The 20,551-nt window shown below is 37.6% G+C and overlaps 1 protein-coding gene across 4 annotated transcripts in view; it reads right to left on the bottom strand.

The window, feature by feature from the left end:
• The window catches only part of MICU1 (mitochondrial calcium uptake 1), a 302,123-nt gene that overhangs the window by 31,231 nt on the left and 250,341 nt on the right, over positions 1-20,551 (bottom strand). For all 4 annotated transcript variants that reach the window (XM_004383247.3, XM_023737695.1, XM_023737697.1 and 1 more), the window contains one exon: positions 13,272-13,380. In XM_004383247.3, coding sequence (XP_004383304.1) covers positions 13,272-13,380 — 109 coding nt within the window. The remainder of the gene's footprint in view (positions 1-13,271; positions 13,381-20,551) is intronic.

The following is a 20,551-nucleotide window of genomic DNA, read 5'->3' as shown; positions in this document are numbered from 1 at the left end:
TGAGATGATCATGTGATTTTTTTCTTTCCTTTTATTTATGTGGTGTATTACGTTGATGGATTTTCTAATGTTAAACCATCCTTGCATACCACAACAGGAAATTTAACAAGAAAATTTATTTAATATAGTCAAAGTTCTTCTGTGCTACAACTAAAAGTTTAATAAGTTAATTTATGAGAATCTTTAAAAGCTTTAAAGTCAAATAGCAAAGAATTGAGTTTCCTGCTGTTAAGATAACAAAATTTTCTTTAATTACTAGTTTGAATAATTAATTTTATTCTTTGTGCAATCTGCTTCAAAAGCAAGAGTTCAATGAAATAAATCACTGAGTCTGAAAAGCTATGAAATACATTAAAATCCTAACAAAGTTTGCTCACTCTTGATAGTCTTGTTTCCTTAGTTTACTATTTATTCTGTGCGATCTGCCTAGAAGGCAAAAGTTCTGTGTTTCTAACTTTATGTTAACTTTTGTGCCCTTGACTAAGAAACCCAGCCATTTGCCTTTCGAAAAAGCTACATGAAATGTATTGTCAAATCAAGAGAAGTACCAAATTTTCCTCAAGTTAAATTTTATGTAAACAATATTTCCCTGGTAGCACAGTGGTTAAGAGCTACGGCATGCTATGGCTGCTAACCAAAAGGTCAGCAGTTCAAATCCACCAGCCACTCCTTGGAAACCCTATGGGGCAGTTCTACTCTGTCCTATAGGGTCACTATGGGTTGGAATCAACTCAATGGCAACACATTTGGTTTTTAATCTTAAACAACAAGCCTACTATATCATGCCATAATTTCATTATTTCAACTGCAGCTTTATTTCCTCTAAATCTAGCATCATCAAAGCCAATAGTTTTAACTACAGAATTCACATTGTTTATGTTTGGAGATATTTTTATCTAAAGTTTCTTTTTATTTGACTTTACTTGGCTTTGCATTACTTTTATAATTCCCATCAGGTCTTTCACTTTTAAGAATTATTATAAGTTGACCATGGACATTTTTAAGTTGTCCTTTACAATATGTTCCACTTTACTGATTCACTGAAAACACTTCACCACCTTAAGAACTAGGTTAAAGGTTTTATCATGGCCTGAAAAGCATGAAAGAAAAAAGAAAAAAAAAGACCAAAAATAAGTTTCTTAAGAGAGAAAAAAGATAGTTTTGTCTTAAAATAGAATGTCGTTATGCCAGAATATGAAAGATGGTAAAAGTTAAACTTGGAAGTGTATAGTAAGCTGTGGAAAGCTTGAGAGAGACTTAAAGAAGAGAGAGATAGAGAGACTTAAGGAAGAGAGACTAAGGGAGTGAGGCTCCATGAGAAAAGATTTGGAGAAAAACAGATTAAGGAGAAGAGAATGAATGAGAAAAAGACAGAAAGACAAAAATGAAGTTTGAAATAAAAGGTCTGTGTAAGTAGCTGAAGGTCTGCGTAAGTGAAGAAAAGAAGCTTTATGTTAAGTGAAGAAAAGATGAAATATAGCTAAAGTAAGAGTTAAAATAAATAATTAATAAAAGAGCCATGAAAATAGTAAGACTATAGTCAGGAAGCAGTAGAGTAGACTACAAATCTAAGGATAATTTAAAATTAAAATATTTAATAATATATGAAAATCAGGACTCAGATTCTGCCTCAGAAAATAACAAGAATGTCTAAGATATTGAAATTGAAGGCTAATAAAGCAGCTTCAGATTGTTCATAACATTAAACTTAAAGTGACCATGAATAATGTGATTACCAGAAACAAGAGTTACAGAAATAAGAGATGATATATTTAAAATATTTTTATGCACCGTCCCATTCTGTTGTGCCAAAATATAGGCATATTTTAAGCTTTCTTGTTGATACTTGCACATCTTTAAAGAAATATGCTCATGCATTGCAGACTCTGGATGCCAAATTATTCTATTAGCTGCTCCTTTTATATATATGTTTATACCTTAGCATCTTAGATAAGAAACAAGAAAACTATTTTACCTAACTTTTTGCGTGTTCCTATGATGTGAGCCTTACATGAAGGTTCTCACACAGAATGAGATAAAATGATTGAAATATTAGTGGAGAAAAAATTTTTTTTTTCCCAAAGGTGTCATACATATTGCCTTCCACTACCCTGTTTGTCCCTGTCATAACCAAAAAAAAAAAAAACACCTTAAAGTCCTACCTGTACAGAAATATCTTTCACAGGTTAAAAAAAGCGTTTGATGGCCAGAAGCCTGACACCCAAAACCTGCACAGTATTGTCCCCAGCAAATATTGGGAAAGACATCAGTTAAAAGACTCATTAGAACCTCCCTGGAATGTACTCTTTAATCCTTCTCACCAACCTGTATGCAGCAAAATTAGAAGAAGTCAAACTCTAGATCCATCTATTCCAATTAAAAAGAACTAAAGCACCTTCCCAGGCTGTTCAGCCCACTGCCGAACTTAAGCTAAAATTCAAATGCCCTTATGGCCAGAAGCAGACAACTGCAGAGATAAACAGTGCATCCCAAGATCATGAAACAAGACTTCATGCAAGTTGCTGAAATTTTTGGACTTGCTTTTAATTGTAGCTATTCTTATGTTATTAGCTATGCTTCCTTATTATAAACTTCTTCTCTAGCAGCTTGTTCATAATGGAAAATTGTTTAAGTTTTGTACCTCTCTCCTTAATAATTCTTTCTAATGCTTAGAGAGAAAATGCATTTGTTAAGCTAGCCCAATCAGTAGCCACTGCTGCAAAGAAATTGCTCTAAAATTACTTAAGACCCTTTTGATCCTAATTGTCAAAATAAATTTTTAGTACTGATGTCCCTGCAGCTAATATAACAAATTATATGAGTAAATATAAAAGAATCTCCTGTGCTAATCTATAAAGTCCAGACAAACTAAGGTTAGGAAGACTGTCCATTTATAATAAATCTTTAACAGAAAATTGGCTTGTATGATTAAATGTTTTACGAAAGGTATATCAAATGCTTGTACTCACCATGTGACACTGTTTGCTATGCAAAAGACCATGTACTTTGAAGAAATCACTATTCCTTAGTAAATAGTACAGTTCTTCACCTTGGTTAGCAGCCCTCTCTGCCAAGTATTCCTACTAATTTAGCCCTGCTCTTAAACATCCTTTACTAAAAAGATCACAGAAGTAGAGGCCCAAGCTATGGCATGGCGAAGATGAAACAGATGGTGCCCAGCTACCTTTTATGGATAGTGTCTGTGGTCTTAAAAGCCTATCTCCCAAACAGGCAGCAACCTGAAAGACACAAAGAAAATGAGTCCATGCAGAAGAAGGAATCGCTACAGAGATTCATGATCAAGAGGAGGATTATGAAAGAGCTAAAAAAAAATCTAGGTGCTTGGCATAGGAGAGGCTTCTACCCAGGATGCAAGATGAACTCCATTTTGTTCAGGCCTAAAAAATAAGAGGCATTCAAGCCAAGCTCACAGTAATGGGTCAATCTGTACTGACTAAGAGAAGATAAGGAGGAGGAGAGGAAAAACTTTATCTGCTCTCAGAGAGCAAAAACACTCTGAGTAAGCAGGAGAAGGAGACAGAAAGAAAAGTAATGTATGTACTCAGGATGTTCTAGGAAGCATGATGAAAATTCAGTGTCCTCAGGAAAAAATGTTTTATGCAGATAGTCTTCTGAAAGGAGATAAGAAACTGATAGGAAGAAAGAGCTGTTTTTAAAATGTTTGTAAGATCAGTCATGCCATTACATATAAAAATTCAACTTTGTTCCCAGAAAGATAGAACATATAGTTTCACTCTGTGAACTATTGTGTCTCCTGATTCTCTTGAACTGTACCTAGTCCTTCAATAACACTTTATTAATTGCAGAGACTCAAGTTGTTACTCTTTGATACAACCAACAGGAAAATAAATACATTTTCAGGTAAACCAAAACTGAGAAAATTAATTGTTAGCAGATCTGCCACAAGAAATGACAAAGGAAGTTCTTCAGCCTGAAGGGAAGTGATATGAAATAAAAATTCAGATATTCAGGAGTAAATACAAAGCAATCAAATGGTTAAATATGTAGTTAAACATAAAAGACTATTGTTTTTCTTAGTTTATTTTAAAAAGATGACAGTTGAAGGTAAAAATCATAATATAGTATGATAGGGATTATAACATATATAGATGAAATATAAATGACAACTATAGTATAAAGGATAGGGGTGGAGGTAAATGGAGCTATATGATTGCAAGGTTCTTATATTTCACTTGAAGTGGTACAAAATCTAAGTAGACCATGAAAGGTTATACTGTAGTTTCCAGAAAACCCACTTTAAAAATAAATGCAAAAAGGTATAGCTAAAATGCCAATGAGAAGGCAGCTAACACCACCAACAAAAGGCCACTAGACCCAATGTATGTTGTCTAGAAGAACGTACTTTAAATATAAAGATAGGTAAAAGAAAGAGAAAGATATGCCATGCAAACAATAAGCACAAGAAAGCTGGTGTAGCTATATTAGTATTAGACAAAATAGACTTCAAGAAGAGGAGTATTACCCAAAATAAAAGGGGAACGTTTCATAAGGATAAAAGGGTCAATTATTCAGGCAGAGCATAATAATCATAAATGTGTATGCACTTAATACCAGAGCTCAAAATACATGAAGCAAAGACTGACATCATTTAAAGGAAAAAATAAGCAAACCCATATAATCATATTTGGAGATTTTAACATCCCTTTCTCACTAAGAGCAACGAGACAAAAAAGTCAGTAAGGTCATAGGAAATCTGAACAACACTATTAACCCTCTTGACCTAATTGGCATTTATATATAGCACTATACTCCAAGTCCCTGGGTGGCACAAATGGTTAACGTGCTCAGCTAGTAACTGAAAGGCTGGAGTTTCAAGTCCACCCAGAGGTGCCTTGGAAAAAAGTCCTGGTGATCTACTTTCAAAAAATCAGCCACTGAAAACCCTATGGAGCACAGTTCTATTTTGACACACATAGGGTTACCAGGGGTCGGAGTTGCCTCAAAGGCAACTGGTATACCCAAAATTACAGAATACACATTCTTTTTTTAAATTGTACTTTAGATGAAGGTTTACAGAACAAACTAGCTTCTCATTAAACAATTTGTCCACATACTGTTTTATGACATTGGTTAACAATGACATGTCAACACTCTCCCTTCTCGACCTTGGGTTCCCTATTACCAGCTTTCCTGTCCCCTCCTGCCTTCTAGTCCTTGCCCCTGGGCTGGTGTGTTTTATGGGCCTGTCTAACCTTTGGATGAAAGGTGAACCTCAGGAGTATCTTCATTACTAAGCTGAAAGGTGTCCAGGGGCAACGAATATACATTCTTTTCAAATGCATATGAAACATGACTATAGGCTGGGCCATAAAACAAGTTTCGATCTAGGAGTTGAAATTTTACAGTGTATCCCCTGACTACAATGGAATTAAATTAGAAATCAATAACAATGTTATCTAGAAAACCCCAAAATATTTGGAAATTAAACAAAACACTGACAAAGTTAAATTTTATCTGAGTCCTAGGACCCTGGACAGTGACAATGGTTAAAGAAATGCCTCTACCGTTTTGTTCAAGAAAACTGCTTACTGTAAACAACTGATCAAGATGGACTTAATGATCTCCCTTACCTAATTAAACTTACAATAGGCTTTTCCTTCCTTATCTCCCTAACCTTTCTCTCTCCTACAGTCTTTAGGATCCTAACCCTTATCTCCCTCACTCCCTTTGGATCTCCAAGGATCCTTGTGGGCTTATCATAAGAAAAGAAAACATTCCAAACAAAACGGCCTGATTGCAATCTTAGTAAATTACTCACCTATCCCAGTGATCCCCTGCCACTGAGCTGATTCCCACTCATAGAGACCCTATAGGACACAGTAGAACTGCCCCGTAGGGTTTCTAGAAGCAGCTGATGGATTTGAACTGCTGACCTTTTGGTTAGCAGCCGAACACTTAACCACTCTGCCACCAAGCTCCTGTATCAAGAACGGGGCATCAGGAATGGAGGAAGATTCACTAACAACCTGTGTTATGCAGGTGACACAACCTTGCTTGCTGAAAGTGAAGAGGACTTGAAGCAGTTACTGATGAAGATCAAAGACCACAGCCTTCAGTATGGCCTCAACATAAAGAAAACAAAACAAAAAAAAATGAAACAAAAATCCTCACAAGTGGACCAATAAGCAACATCATGATAAACAGAGAAAAGACTGAGGTTGTCAAGATTTCCTTTTACTTGGATCCACAATCAACACCCATGAAAGCAGCAGTCAGGAAATCAAAAGACGCATTGCACTGGGCAAATCAGTTGCAAAAGACCTCTTTCAAGTGTTGAAATGCAAAGATGTCACTTTAAGGACTAAGGCACGCCTGACCCAAGCCATGGTGTTTTCAATCCCTTCATATGCATGTGAAAGCTGAACAAAGAATAAGGAAGACAAAAGAACAATTGAGGTCTTTGAATTGTACTGTTGGCGAAGAATATTGAACATACCATGGCCTGCCAAAAGAATGAACAAATCTATCTTGGAAGAAGTACAACCAGAATGCTCCTTAGAAGCAAAGATGGCGAGACCACGTCTCACATACTTTGGAGGGATCAGTCCCTGGAGAAGGACATCATGCTTAGTAATGTAGAGGGTCGGCAAAAATGAGGAAGACCCTCAAAAAGACGGATTGACACAGGGTCTGCAATGAACAGGATCAAGCATACCAATGATTGTGAGGATGGTGCAGGACCAGACAGTGTTTCGTTGCATTGTATACAGGGTCACTATGAGCTGGAAATGACCTGACAGCACCTAACAACAACATATCATGTTTATGAAAGATTCACTATTATTAAGATGTCAATTTTCCTCAAATTAATCTATTTAATGTAATTCCAATCACAATCCCACCTTCTTTTTTCTCTTTTTTTTGTGTTTTAATTTTATTTCTTTCTTTTGTTGTTGAGAATATACACAGCAAAACATACATTAATTCAACAGTTTCTACAAGGTACCGTTTAGTGACATTGATTACTTTCTTCAAGCTGCGCAACCATTCTCTCTCTTCTTTACTGAGCTGTTTCTCCTTCATTAACATAAATTCATTGCCCCCTAAGGCTCTGTGATGGTTAACGTTGCGTGTCAACTTGGCTGGGTCATGATTCTCAGTGGTTTGGCAGTTATGATGTAGTTTGGCAGCTATGTAATGATGTAATCACCTCCACGATGAGATCTGCTATGAGCAGCCAGTCAGTTGAAAGGGAATTTCCTTGGGGGTATGGCCTGTATCCAATATATGTGGACTTTCTGGCAAAGCTCGCTGGCTTTTGCCTGCTCTGGATCCTGCATCTGACCTCCAGTTCTTGGGACCTGAGCTAGCAGCTTACCTGCCGATATTGGAATGGTCAGCCTCTGCAGCCTGTGAGCCAGCAGCCTGTTGTTTTACCTGCCAATCTTGGGGTTCACTGGTCTCCACAGTCTGTGAGCCAGAGGCTTGCCACCTGACCTGCCGATCATGGGTTCGTCAGCCCTGCAGCTATGTAAGTCAGGATCAGAGCCTCCAGCCTGAACTGTGAACCATTACAAATGCGTGAACCATTTCCTTGATATAAACATTCCACTCCTTCTATATATGTACATGCTTCGCTGGTTTTGCTTCTCTAGAGAACCCAGCCTAAGACAGGTTCTCATCTAATCTTCTGAGTTGCTGTTATCAGTCTGATCCCATATGGATAGTTCTTAAAACAGCACAATGTTCAAGGCAGACATTTTTTTTTAACTAGTCAAGCTAAACTTTTGTTTGGTTTTAAGAAGACTTCAGGGAATGTTTTGGTTTAAGTTTTAAAGACTATCTCAGGGCAATAGTTTCAGGGGTTCATCCAGCATTCACGGCTCCAGGAAGTCTGGAGTCCATGTGTTATGGATTGAATTGTGTCCCCCCAAAATATCTTTTGTCAACTTGGCTGGGTCATGGTTCCCAGTATTGTATAATTGTGTACCATTTTGTAATCTGATGTGATTTCCTTATGTGTTGCAAATTCAGTCACTATGATCTAATAAGATGGATTAGCGGCAGTTATACTGATGACGTATACAAGATTGGATAGTGTCTTAAGTCCATCTCTTTTGAGATATAGGAGAGACAAGTGAACAGAGACACATGGGAACCTTATACCACCAGGAAAGCAGCGCCGGGAGCAGAGCATGTCTTTTGGACCTGGGGTTCCTGCGCAGAGAGGCTCCTGGACCGAGAAAAGATTGATGATGCGGACCTTCCTCCAGAGCCAACAGAAACGGCATTCCCCTGGAGCTAACACCCTGAATTTGGACTTGTAGCCTACTGGACTGTGAGAGAATAAACTTCTCTTTGTTGAAGCCATCCATTTGTGGTATTTCTGTTGAAGCAGCACTGGATGACTAAGACACCATGAAAATTTGAAATTCTGTTTTATATTTTCCCCCTTTTGATTAGGATTCTTCTATGGACTCTTTGATCAAAATGTTCAGTAATAGCACCCGGGCACCATCCACTTCTTCTGGTCTCATGGCAAAGCAGGCAGTTGTTCATGGAGGTAATTAGCCACACATTCCATATCCTCCTATTCCTGACTCTCCCTCTTCCTCTGTTGCTTCAGGTGAATAGAGACCAACTGTTGTGCCTTGGATGGCCACTTGCAAGTTTTTAAGACCCCAGGCACTATGCATCAAACTAGGAGGTAGAACAGAAGCACTAAATACGTTATTAGGCCAATTAACTGGGATGTCCCATGAATCTATGTCCTAAACCTCCAAACCAAGGCACCAAATCCCATGAAGTGTTTGGTTGTACATAAGCAGCCTCAGCAGTTACTCTTTTTTTTTTTTTTGTAAATATATCACACGCCTTTTGCCAATTCAATTTTTTACAGGTGTATAACTTATTGAAAGCAATTATAATAATCAGCTGTGCAGCCCTACCCTTAATCAATGAGGTATTTCCATCACCATTGTCTTAGTTATCTAGTGCTGCTACAACAGAAGTACCACAAGTGAATGGCTTTAACACAGAGAAATTTATTCTCTCACAGTCTAGTAGGCTAGAAGTCCAAATTCAGGGTGTCAGTTCCCAGGGAAAGCCTTCTCTCTCTGTCAGCTCTGGAGGAAGGTCCTTGTCATCAATCTTCTCCTGGACTAGGAGCGTCTCAGCACAGGGACCCTGGGTCCAAAGAACACGCTCTTCTGGCACTACTTTCTTAGTGGTATGAGGTCCCCCCCAAAAATGTGTGTCAACTTAGCTAGGCCATGATTCCCAGTATTGTGTGACCGTCCACCATTTTGTCATCTGATGTGATTTTCCTGTGTGTTGTAAATCCTATTCCTATGATGTTAATAAAATGGGATTAGCGGTAGTTATGTTAATGAGGCAGGACTCAATCTACACGATTAGATTATCTTAAGCCAAGCTCTTTTGAGATATAAAAGAGAGAAGGGAGCAGAGAGACATGGAGACTTCATGTCTTTGTTGTCTATACATTTGCCTTTTCATATAAGTGAGGTTATACAATATTTGTCCTTTTGTAACTGACTTATTTCACTCGGCATAATGTCTTCCAGCTCCATCCATATTATAGCATGTATCAAGACTTCATTTCTCCCATTGGCTAAGCAGTATTCCATTGCATGTATGCACTACATTTTGTTTATCCATTCATCCACTGATGGGCATTTATGCTGTGTCCACCTTTTGGCTATTGTGAATAGTGCTGCAGTGAACATTGGCATACAAGTCTCTGTTTCACCACCTCCTTTGTGAATAGAAGGTACAAGCTGATTCTAAAATTTATATAGAAATGCAAAGAACTTAGAATATCCAAAGCAATCTTGAAAAAGAACTGAGTTGGCTGAGAACAGTACCTGGCTTCAAGATTTACTATAAAGCTATAGTAATCAAGATAGTGAGTATTGGTATAAGGACAGACATACCATATTTTTATGCAAATAACTCGTGCTCTTTGTGTTTGTTTGCTGACTGTGCCTCACCCAACGAGGTATTTTCATAAACGTGCTACGCTAATTTTTTTTTACAGCAACATGTGGAAGAGGATTGGCATAGTAGTGCTTGTGAGGCTGCCTCGTAGGGGGAGGGCGTGGCTGGCAAACAAACGCAGAAGCAGCACATTATTTGCATAAAAATACAGTAGAGATAAATATAACAGAATAGAGAGCCCAGAAATAGACCCAAACTTAAAAAGGTCATTTGATGTTTGACAAGGCATAAAGTAATTCAATGGAAGGCCTTCTAAATAAATAAATGGTGCTGGTATAACTGGATAGCCATATGGAAAAATATATATCTTGACCCTCCCCCGACTTTATACCATATATAGAAATTAGTTGGAGATAGATCAAATATGCAAACGTAAAAACTAAAACAATAAAGCTTCTAGGATAAAACATAGGCGAATATCTTCACAGATACAAGTTAATTAGATAGGATCCAGAAAGCAATAACTCAAAAACAAAAATTTGGAAATTAGACTTCAAAAAATTAAAAAAAAAAACTTCTGCTTATCAAAGACACCATTAAGAGAGTGACTAGGCAAACCACAGACTAAGAAAGTATTTGCAAAATGTATATTTGATAAAGGGCTTGTAACTAGAATATACCAAAAACTCTTAACACTCAGTAATAAAAAAGACAGGCAACCTAATAAAAAATGGGCAAAAGATTTGAACAGACATTTCACTGAAGAAGATAGCTGAATCAAGGAACATGAAAAGCTACTCAGTAGCAGTAGTCATCAGAGAAATACCAGTTTAAACCACACATAGCATCACCTTTACATACACACACCAAAATGGTTAAATTTAAAAAGACTGACACCATCAATTTTTGATGAGGATGTGGAGCAACTTGAACTGTTGTACATTGTTGGTGGGAGTATAAAAAGATATAGTGTGGAAAAGAGTCTGAAAGTTTTGTTTGTTTTTTAACTAGTCAAAAAGTAGAAAAATAAGTATCCAGGGGGGTGACACTGAAAATTCTTCCCATGTTTCTTCAAAAGGAATATTGGCAGAGTTGTAAACTTCGTATCATCGTCATCACTGCAGTTAAACAAAACAGTATCCAATTCCAAAAGAGGATTCTCTCACATAAAATGAGCGTATAACCAAGCAGATCCATAGCTTACATATATTAAATGACTTTGTTCAAAATTCCAAAGTTTAAAACTTTTCCCCCTTACTATTCAATCTGACCATTTTTAAATCAGCCATAGCCCAGCTGACATGGCAATAGCAACATCTAATATTAATCTAGCACTAGTATATGATAGACATCTCTGCTTAAATGCTTTACATACAATATCTCATTTAAACTTTACAAGGAGGTCCATTGTGTTAATATTTCCATTTTGCCAACAAAGAAACTGAGGGTCAGAGAGGTTAAGTTACAAGGCAGAGGCCTGCAGTTAGTAAATGAGGGGATTGGGTTTCCACTTTAGGGTCTGTTGGACTGAAGCCAGGCTCTTGATCACTCTCATGTGGTTCTGATCTGCATTTCTCTAATGGCTAGTGATTGCAAGCCTTTCCTCATGTATCTGTTAGCCATTTGAATGTCTTCTTTGGTGAAGAGTCTCTTCATATCCTATGCCCATTTTTTAATTGGATTATTTGTCTTTTTGTTGTAGAGGTGTTGGATTTTCTTATAGATTTTAGAGATTAGGCCTTTGTGGGATTTGTCATAGGCAAATTTTTTTTCCCAGTCCATAGGTTCTATTTTCACTCTTTTGGTGAAATCTTTTGATGAGCGTAAGTGTTTAATTTTTAGAAGATCCCAGTTACCTAGCTTATCTTCTGCTGTTTGTGTGTTGTTAGGTATGGTTTGTATCCTGTTAATGCCATGTATTAGGGCCTCTAGCGTTGACCCTATTTTTTCTTCTATGACCTTTATTGTTTTCGGTTTTATATTTAGGTCTTTGATCCATTTTGAATTAGGAGTCTGACACGTTTTATAAACTAAATACTCTTCCCTTGTACCTAGAATTTCCGTTGCTAGGTATTTATACAAGATAAATGAAAACGCATGCCGTCAAGAAGACTTGCAGAATAGGGAAATTAGAATGGCAAACTGTATATAACTGTTCCAAGAAGCTTCCAGAATCTTCCCTGAGAGGTACTGGAGAGAGCCCCTGCCATCTCCTGACTTGCACAAAAGGGTTCACAGCAGGTTTGTTCATGATAACCAATAACTGGAAAAAGCCAAGGTGTCCATCAACAGAAGAATGGATTAAAAACACAAAACAACAAAAAAAACTGTGGTGTATTCATACAATGGACTCTTACACATCAAAAAACAAAGAAACAAACCACTGAACGTACAACAACATGGATGGATCTCAAAAACACTTTGCTGAGAGAAACCTCAGAAACAGTACTCACTGTATAACTCCATTTGTAATGAAGTTCTGGAACAAGCAAAAATAATGTGTGATGGAAAAAAATCAGAAGAATGGTTGCCTCTGGGTGGGTGGGGGCAGAACTGACTGCGAAGCAGCATGAGGGAACTGTAAACAAATACTGAGCTTCTGTTAATAATTTTCATGCTGAAGTGCTTAGGAGGGAAGTGTACTTATGTCTGCAACTTACTCTGAATGCATCAAAAGGCAAGAGAGATTGATGAGTAGTTAGAGGGATGAATATATGGATAGATCTACGATCAAGCAAATACAGCAAAATGTAAATTGAACTGGATATATATATGGGTGTTCTTTGAATAATTATTTCAAACGTTCTGAATGCTTGGAAATTTTCAGAATAAAATGCTGGGGGGCAAACTGCTTTTCATTCCTCTGATCTCTGTAGAAACTGGAAATGAAGTAGATCATCAGGGGGTGCTATTCTCAGAGTCATAATTTAATCTTTTTTTTAAAAAAAATTCTTTAACACAAGAAATAAACCAAACCATCCCTTTTAATCAAAGACATGAATTAAAATGGACAATGACTTCAGCTTCACATTATATACATCGTGACTCTGGCTCAGATGAGAGAAGCTGCAGTTTCACGCACTGTGCCTCAGGTTAGATTCCTGTTTACAAGCGTGATAATTAAAGATGGGCATCTGCCTTGACCAGTCTCTTTAGCACAAGAAAATATATTTGCTGAGCTTGACTCCTTAGGGTGAAATGCAAGCCTCATGCAATGTAACCAAACACAATGTCAAGAAAAAGACACATTACTTCAAGGACGTGCAATAACCTAGTAGATTACCAATTCAATGTTTATACCTGCAAGAAAAAAAACTTTTGGGTTTTATTACCTTTATCAAGAGATGCCCCAGCCATATGGTAAAAGCTCAATGCAGTGTCCACATCATTAATATTCTTTAGGAAAGTAAAGAAGTTTTCCACTTCCTGAAATGTCAGGCCCTGAAAGAGAAGAGATGGCAAGGTGAAGTAGGAACATGAACAAAAAGCAGCACAAAACACAAGGAACTAGGCAGTTATTTAAGTCTGTAAATCAGAAATTTATGCTCATATTTAGAACAAAGACTGAATAAATTAGTCAAGGAATGTCAAATGTGTACACAGTAGGGGAAAAAAACACTAGAATTTTACCATAACTGAGAAAGGCAAACTGGCTTAATTGCTTCCCCCTCAAATGCAAAACTTGACATAAAGTTGCTTACAGTGAAGGCTGGATATCTTTAATAAAAATATTTCTGATTGTGCTCTCCAATTAGCCCCAATATCTACTGTGACAACGTCTAAATTGGCTGTAGCCACTTGATCTGTTACACATCTTAACATGTAAGGCCAGAGCCAGGACTTCCATTTTAATAATCTGCTCACAGGCCAGCTAAGCCTTTTGAGGCTTAAGCTAATTAAAGAATCACCAAAGTCAGTGATATGCAGGGGAAGGGTTTCAATATTTAGCAGAACCCAAGCACTGAGAAGCTGTTAATTATCTCACAGCTACTAATGGAGCAACCTGTCATTTAACTTCAATCTCATGAAACTCTGTGATCGAAGAAATTTCTTTTCAAAGCTGGTCAAAGACATGCAGATCTCTAATTCTATTTTCTATGATGGCTCAAGAGATAGTAGTTGTACAAATAGGCGTTACAAGAAGTTCCTTTATGTAGGAGAACAATTTGCTCCATTTGCCTATTTTTCACTTCTTACACATTATGCTGTAATGGACGTGAACGAGGTTTTTAAGAAGTGATGAATGCTGGGGAATGTCCATAGACACTGAGGCTAATGTCTTTTAATGGAGCATCAGGTCCTTAAATGGAATGCAGATGGTGACTAGCTTCTACTGAGTGCTGCTCCTCTTCCTATTCCCACTTCCACAAACTATAGGGCTCAGGAGCCCACATGAGGAACTCAGTCAGAGCGAAACACTGATACAGACAATCTAAAGCCTCATGTGCTTTCCTGGTACTCTCCACGCTGGGTCACTGGTATCATCCTCATTTCATCAACCAGACAGACAACTAAACTGTTATGTATGATTACGCCACATGATCTTTTCTAATTTTTTCCTTAGAATTACAGAATTTTAAAAAACTTTCTATTGTAGAATATAATGACCACATAGAAAGGAACCCAAAACATAAATGTACAACTTAACAAAGAGTTGTAAATGAAACACCAACAGGACCTCCATTCAGGTCAAGAAACAGATCATTATCAGCATCCCAGAAATCTCCTCCCCAACATGCGCCTTTCCAGTCATAAGGCTCCCCTCCCCCAGGAGTAATCCTTTTCTTGACTTTTAGGGAATTAATTTCCTTGGTTGTCTTTGCAGCATTAAACCAAAAAACCAAACCCACTGCCGTTGAGTCAATTCTGACTCCTGGTGACCTTATAGGACAGAGCAGAACTGCCCCATAGGGTATCCAAGGAGTGGCTGGTAAGATTCAAACTGCTGACCTTTTGGTTAGCAGCTGAGCTCTTAACCACTGTGCCACCAGCGCTCCTTTATAGCAGTACTACTTATTTATGCATCTTTAAATGGAAACAGTATATTTTTCTATTCTTGAACTTTATAAATGGAATCACGCAGTTTGCATTGTTATATATGGCTTCTCGCTAAAATTTGTCCATGTCTTTGTATGTATCTGTAGTTGATTCATTTTTATTGCTATTAAGTATTTAATTGTGTGAATATATCATAATTTGTTTATCCATTCTACTGCTGATGGCTATTTGGGCTGTTTCCAGTTTTTAGTAATTATGAAAGTGGTGCATCTGTATCCAAGTATTTACTCAAGCATTTATGGAGTACCTCCTGTGTACCAAGCTCAATAATTTTTAGCAGTGAACTGGAAGACCTATATTAAATAAATTTTCCCCAACTTGAGGTCATTCTTTTGACTTAGAGTGTGCACAGGGTAGGGCTCATTCCTTACATGGATGTGATAGTATGCTAACCAATATAAGAACTAGGCTAGAATCGACCTTATAGAGGAGAATTGCACTGGCCCAGAAGTACAGGTTCTATAATATCACTGCTTGAGGATGGATCTACTAATACGATTTCTATTTTCCCCTCACCAAAAGACATGCTATATTGTGTTATCTATATTTTTACAATAAAAGAAAAGAAAAAAGACACGCTAAATCTTTTTTTACTTTTCTTATTAAGGTGCAGATTTCCATGGGGGAGGGGAGGGTTTAAGGGGCTGAGCTATTGAAAGGGTTTTTGAGGCTGAAAGGTTAACATAGAATACCTAAAACAGAAAGGGCATGGTAGAAAAAATGTTTCCTATGCTGATATAATCTCAAATGTTTGTTAGTTAATTTATCGTGAAACATCAAATATTATTAACTCAAGGCCAAAGTGCTTATGCTGAGAACTATTTGAGGACAGACAGAGAGAACAATTTGAATTTAGTGGCTATTCAGTCAATGATTTAGAAAAACAGTGGAATACAAATCACATTATCTGTCATTATTAAATCTAAATATGAAATATTTTGTCTTTATTACATAGGTAAAATAAAAAAATACTGATTGAGCACTTACTAACCACTCCGCATTATACCAGGAACAGTGAGGGAGATAAATTTGAATTGGACATAAGCCTTGATTATACGGAGCTTACAATTTAGATTAACCAACTGTGGTTGAGTCGATTCTGACTCATGGTGACCCCATGTGTGTCAGAGTAGAACTGTGTTCCATAGAGTTTTCAATTGATTTTTCAGAAGGAGACTACCAGGTTTTTCTTCCTAGTCTGTCTTAATCTGGAAGCTCTGCTGAAACCTGTTCAGCATCATAACAACATGCAAACCTCCAGTGACAGAAACGTAGCGGCTGCACTTGAGGTGCATGGCTAGGAATCGAACCCAGGTCTCCTGCCAGGAAGATGAGAATTCTACCAGTGACCCACCACTACTCCGTACAGTTTACATAGGCCTCCTCAAAGAAAAGATGATGCCAGTCACAAAATTCTTAATTCTTCGTAAACTAGTTCAGTAAAAACTCCTGAGGACTATTAAAATAAAGCTAGAGTAAGACTTTAGCATGAGGTTCATGGATGGTAAAATGTAAAGCAAGAGGATATGCTTATTGCAATTTGAGTTGTTCAGACTAGAGGCTATAGAGCTTATGTACCATCTACTGTCAGGTGACTTTAACTGCAGACATAGTAGCCAAAAGGAAATATCTTTTTAGGATTGATATCAAAGAGATTTTCTTGACATACTTTGGGGACATGGAAGAAATAGTTATCTTATTCTGTGACCAACTAACTGTTCAACAAACTGGACATCTATTTACCTTTGGAAAGATGGACTATAAAACTGGGTTCCAGAGGACTAAAAACAGAAGATAAAATTAATAATAGTTTGGGAATAGTAGAAACACTTCTTTAGGTTGCTTTAAAAAAACATTAAGAAATTATAAAATAAGCAAATAAAATCTTTCAGAACTAAAAGTGAAAAAAACTTTTAGAAGAAAACACGAAAAAATTTTCATGACCTGAGTCAGAGTTGTTAGATACATCACCAAAAGCACAGTTCATAGAGAAAAAAAATTGATAAATTGGACTTTATCAAAATAAGAAACTTCTTGGCTTCAAAAGACACCACTGAGAAAATGAAGACAACTCACAGACTGGGAGAAACCATTTGCAAATCATATATCTGATAAAGGATTTGTATTCAGAATTATATAAAGAATTCTTACAACTCAATAAGAAGAAGAATCACCATCCAATTTTTTTTTAAACTGTGCTTCAGGTGAAAGTTTACAGCTCAAGTTAGCTTCTCATACAAAAAATTATACACATATTGTTATGTGACCCTAGTTGCTATCTCTGTAATGTGACAGCACACTCCTCCTTTCCACCCCGGACTTCCTGTGTCCATTCAACCACCTCCTATCCCTTTCTGCTTTTTCATCTCACCTCTGGACAGGAGCTGCCCATTTAGTCTCGTGTATCTACTTAAACTAAGAAGTACACTCTTCACGAGTATCATTTTATGTCTTATAATCCAGTCTAATGTTTGAAGAGTTGGCTTTGGGAATTGTTTCAGTTCTGGGTGAACAGAGACTCTGGGGGCCATGTCTTCTGGGGTTCCTCCAGTCTCAGTCAGACCAGTAAGTCTGGTCTTTTTACTAGAATTTGAGTTCTGTACCCCACTTTTCTCCTGCTCCGTCAGGGACTGTCTGTTGTGTTCCCTGTCAGGGCAGTCATTGGTGGTAGCCAGGCACCATCTAGTTCTTCTGGTCTCAGGCTGACGGAGTCTCTGGTTTATGTGGCCCTTTTTGTCTCTTGGGCTAGTATTTTCCTTGTGCCTTTGGTGTTCTTCATTCTCCTTTGCTCCAGGGGGGTTGGGACCAACTGATGCATCTTAGATGGCCGCTCACAAGCTTTTAAGACCCCAGACACCACTCACCAGAGTGGGATGCAGAATATTTTCTTAATAAACTTTGTTATGCCAATTGACCTAGATGTCCCCTGAAACCATGGCCCCCAGACCCCTGCCCCTGCTACACTGACCCTTGAAGAAGTGTCTGGTTGTGTTCAGGAAACTTCTTAGCTTTTGGTTTAGTCCAGTTGTGCTGACTTCCCCTATATTGTGTGTTGTCCTTCCCTTCACCTAATTCTTGCCTACTATCTAGTTAGTGAATACCCCTCTCCCTCCTTCCCCACCCTCATAACCATCAAAGAATGTTTTCTTCTGTGTTTAAACCTTCTCTTGAGTTCTTCTAATAGTGGTCTTATACAATATTTGTCTTTTTGCAACTGACTAATTTCATTCAGCATAATGCCTTCCAGATTCATCCATGTTATGTTTTGCGGATTCATCGTTGTCCTTTATTGCTGCGTAGCATTCCATTGTGTGAATATACCAAAATTTGTTTATCCATTTGTCTGCTGATGGGCACCTAGTTTGTTTCCATCTTTTTGCTATTGCAACCACCCAATTTTTAAAAACTTCGACTAGACATTTCATCAAAGAAGATATATGAATGGCTAATTAGTACACAAAATGATGCTCAACATCATTAGCCATTAAACCCAAAAAACCCACTGCTGTCGAGTCAATTCTGACTCATAGCAACCCTACAGGACAGAGTAGAACTGCCCCATAGGTTTTCCAAGGCTGTAATCTTTACGGAAGCAGACTGTCACATCTTTCTCCTGCAGAGCAGCTGGTGGATTCAAACCTCTGACCTTTGAGTTAGCAGCCGAGAGCTTTAACCACTGTGCCACCAGGGCCTCTTATTAGCCATTAGGGAAATGCAAATTAAAACTACAATGAGATCCCACTACACACCTATTAGAATGACTACAGTAAAAAGACAGACAATAGTTAAGTGTTGTTGAGGCTGTGGAAAAGCTGGAACTCATACATTGTTGTGGAAATGTTAAATGGTACAGCCACTGTGGAAAACAATTCGGTAGTTTCTTAAAAAGTTAAATATAAATTAACCATACAACCCAGTCACTCCACTCCTAGGACTCTACCTAAGAGCAGTGAGAACACAGGTTCACAGAAAAACTTGTACACATATGTTCATAGCAGTGTTGTTCATAATAGCCAGTGGAAACAATCCAAATGTCCATCAACTGGCAAATGGATAAACAAAATGTAGTATATCTATACAGTAGAATCCTGTTTACTATTCAGCCATATAAAGCAATAAACTATTAACATATGTAACAACATGGATGAACTTTAAAAACGTCATGCTAAGCAAAAGAAGCCAGATGCAAAAGACTACATATTATATGATTCCATTTACATGAAAAGTTCAGAAAAGGCAAACATACAGAGAAATAAAGCAGATTTATGGTTTTCTGAGGATGGGAGGGTGAGTGAAAAGGAGGAAAGAGATAGCGATTGACTGCAAACTAGCATAAAAGATCTTTTTGGGGTGATGGAAATGTTCTAAAACAGAATTGCAGTGGGAGTTGTACAACTCTGCACATTTAGTAAAAAATCACTGCATTATACACTTAAAACAGGTGAATTTCATAGTATATAAATTATTCCTCAATAAAACTTAAAAAAAATGAAGAGCGGTTAGAGTAGATGAGAAGGAAGGGTAAGAAAAATTTGGATTCCTCTGGAGTCAGCTGTAAAGCCAGATATCTATTGCTGACAGGCCACGGAGAAGTGCAAACACAGCCCAAGATGGATCATTCCCTTGCCCTGTCTTTTAATCGGTCATAGCAAATTCATCTGCCAGGAATCACTCCCCTTGCCCAAGTTCCCTCTATGGCCCACTGAAAAGATGAAATTATCTCCTTCCTTCTTCCTTATATTCTATCCCTCTCATCAATCTTAATATCTATCATTTGTCCAATCTCTTGTTTTTTTTTAAAATTCTAATTAATATTTTTGTACCAGGTAATACATGGCCATGGTACACAATGTTATACAGCACAAGGCAATCCCTCCTCTACTCCTGTCCTCCAGTCCCCCATATGTGGTCTCCGTTACCAATTTCTTGGGTACCCTTTCAGAGATATTACTATGCCTGTCCTGCTCCAATGAAGTATCTTCCCATTATAAACCCCTGACTTCTCTTCAACTGATGCCTTGTGGCAGGGGAAATTACTTTAACTCTATCACTTAGATTTCTACAAGTATTTAATCTTCCTGAAACATCACTTTTTCCTATCTTCAGCCCTTCTGCTCATGAAATGTCAATAATTTCCCACTGTCAACTGGATAAAACCCAAACTTTTTAGCCTAGTATTTAAGATCCTCCATGATCTGCTTCCACAATTTATCTTTCTGGCTATCTCCTGAAGAACCCTAGACTGGAGCCCAGCAACACTGGTGTTCTAGTTTCCCCAAAACCCTTGTGCTTATTCAAATCACAGAGAACAAGGAGTGGCAATAAACAGACTCACTGGTAGGAAGATTATGAACTCTGGAATGAGACAGTCCTGGCTTTAGGTGCCACTTGTTACCATACTGTGTCTTAAAGAGGTCTCAAATAACTAAGGATCAGAAAGTATTTTTCATCTGAAAAGTGGGGATTTTACCTATCAAGCAGGATTGTTGTGATAATGAGGGAGAATTTAAGTAAATGCCTAGTACAGAGAAGGTACTCAGTAAGTAGTGGCTAG

This window comes from Trichechus manatus, unplaced genomic scaffold, assembly GCF_000243295.1.
Source record: "Trichechus manatus latirostris isolate Lorelei unplaced genomic scaffold, TriManLat1.0 scaffold00106, whole genome shotgun sequence".
NCBI lineage: Eukaryota > Metazoa > Chordata > Mammalia > Sirenia > Trichechidae > Trichechus > Trichechus manatus.
Note: the sequence above shows the minus strand (reverse complement) of the source record. Positions and strands in the feature narration are given on the sequence as shown.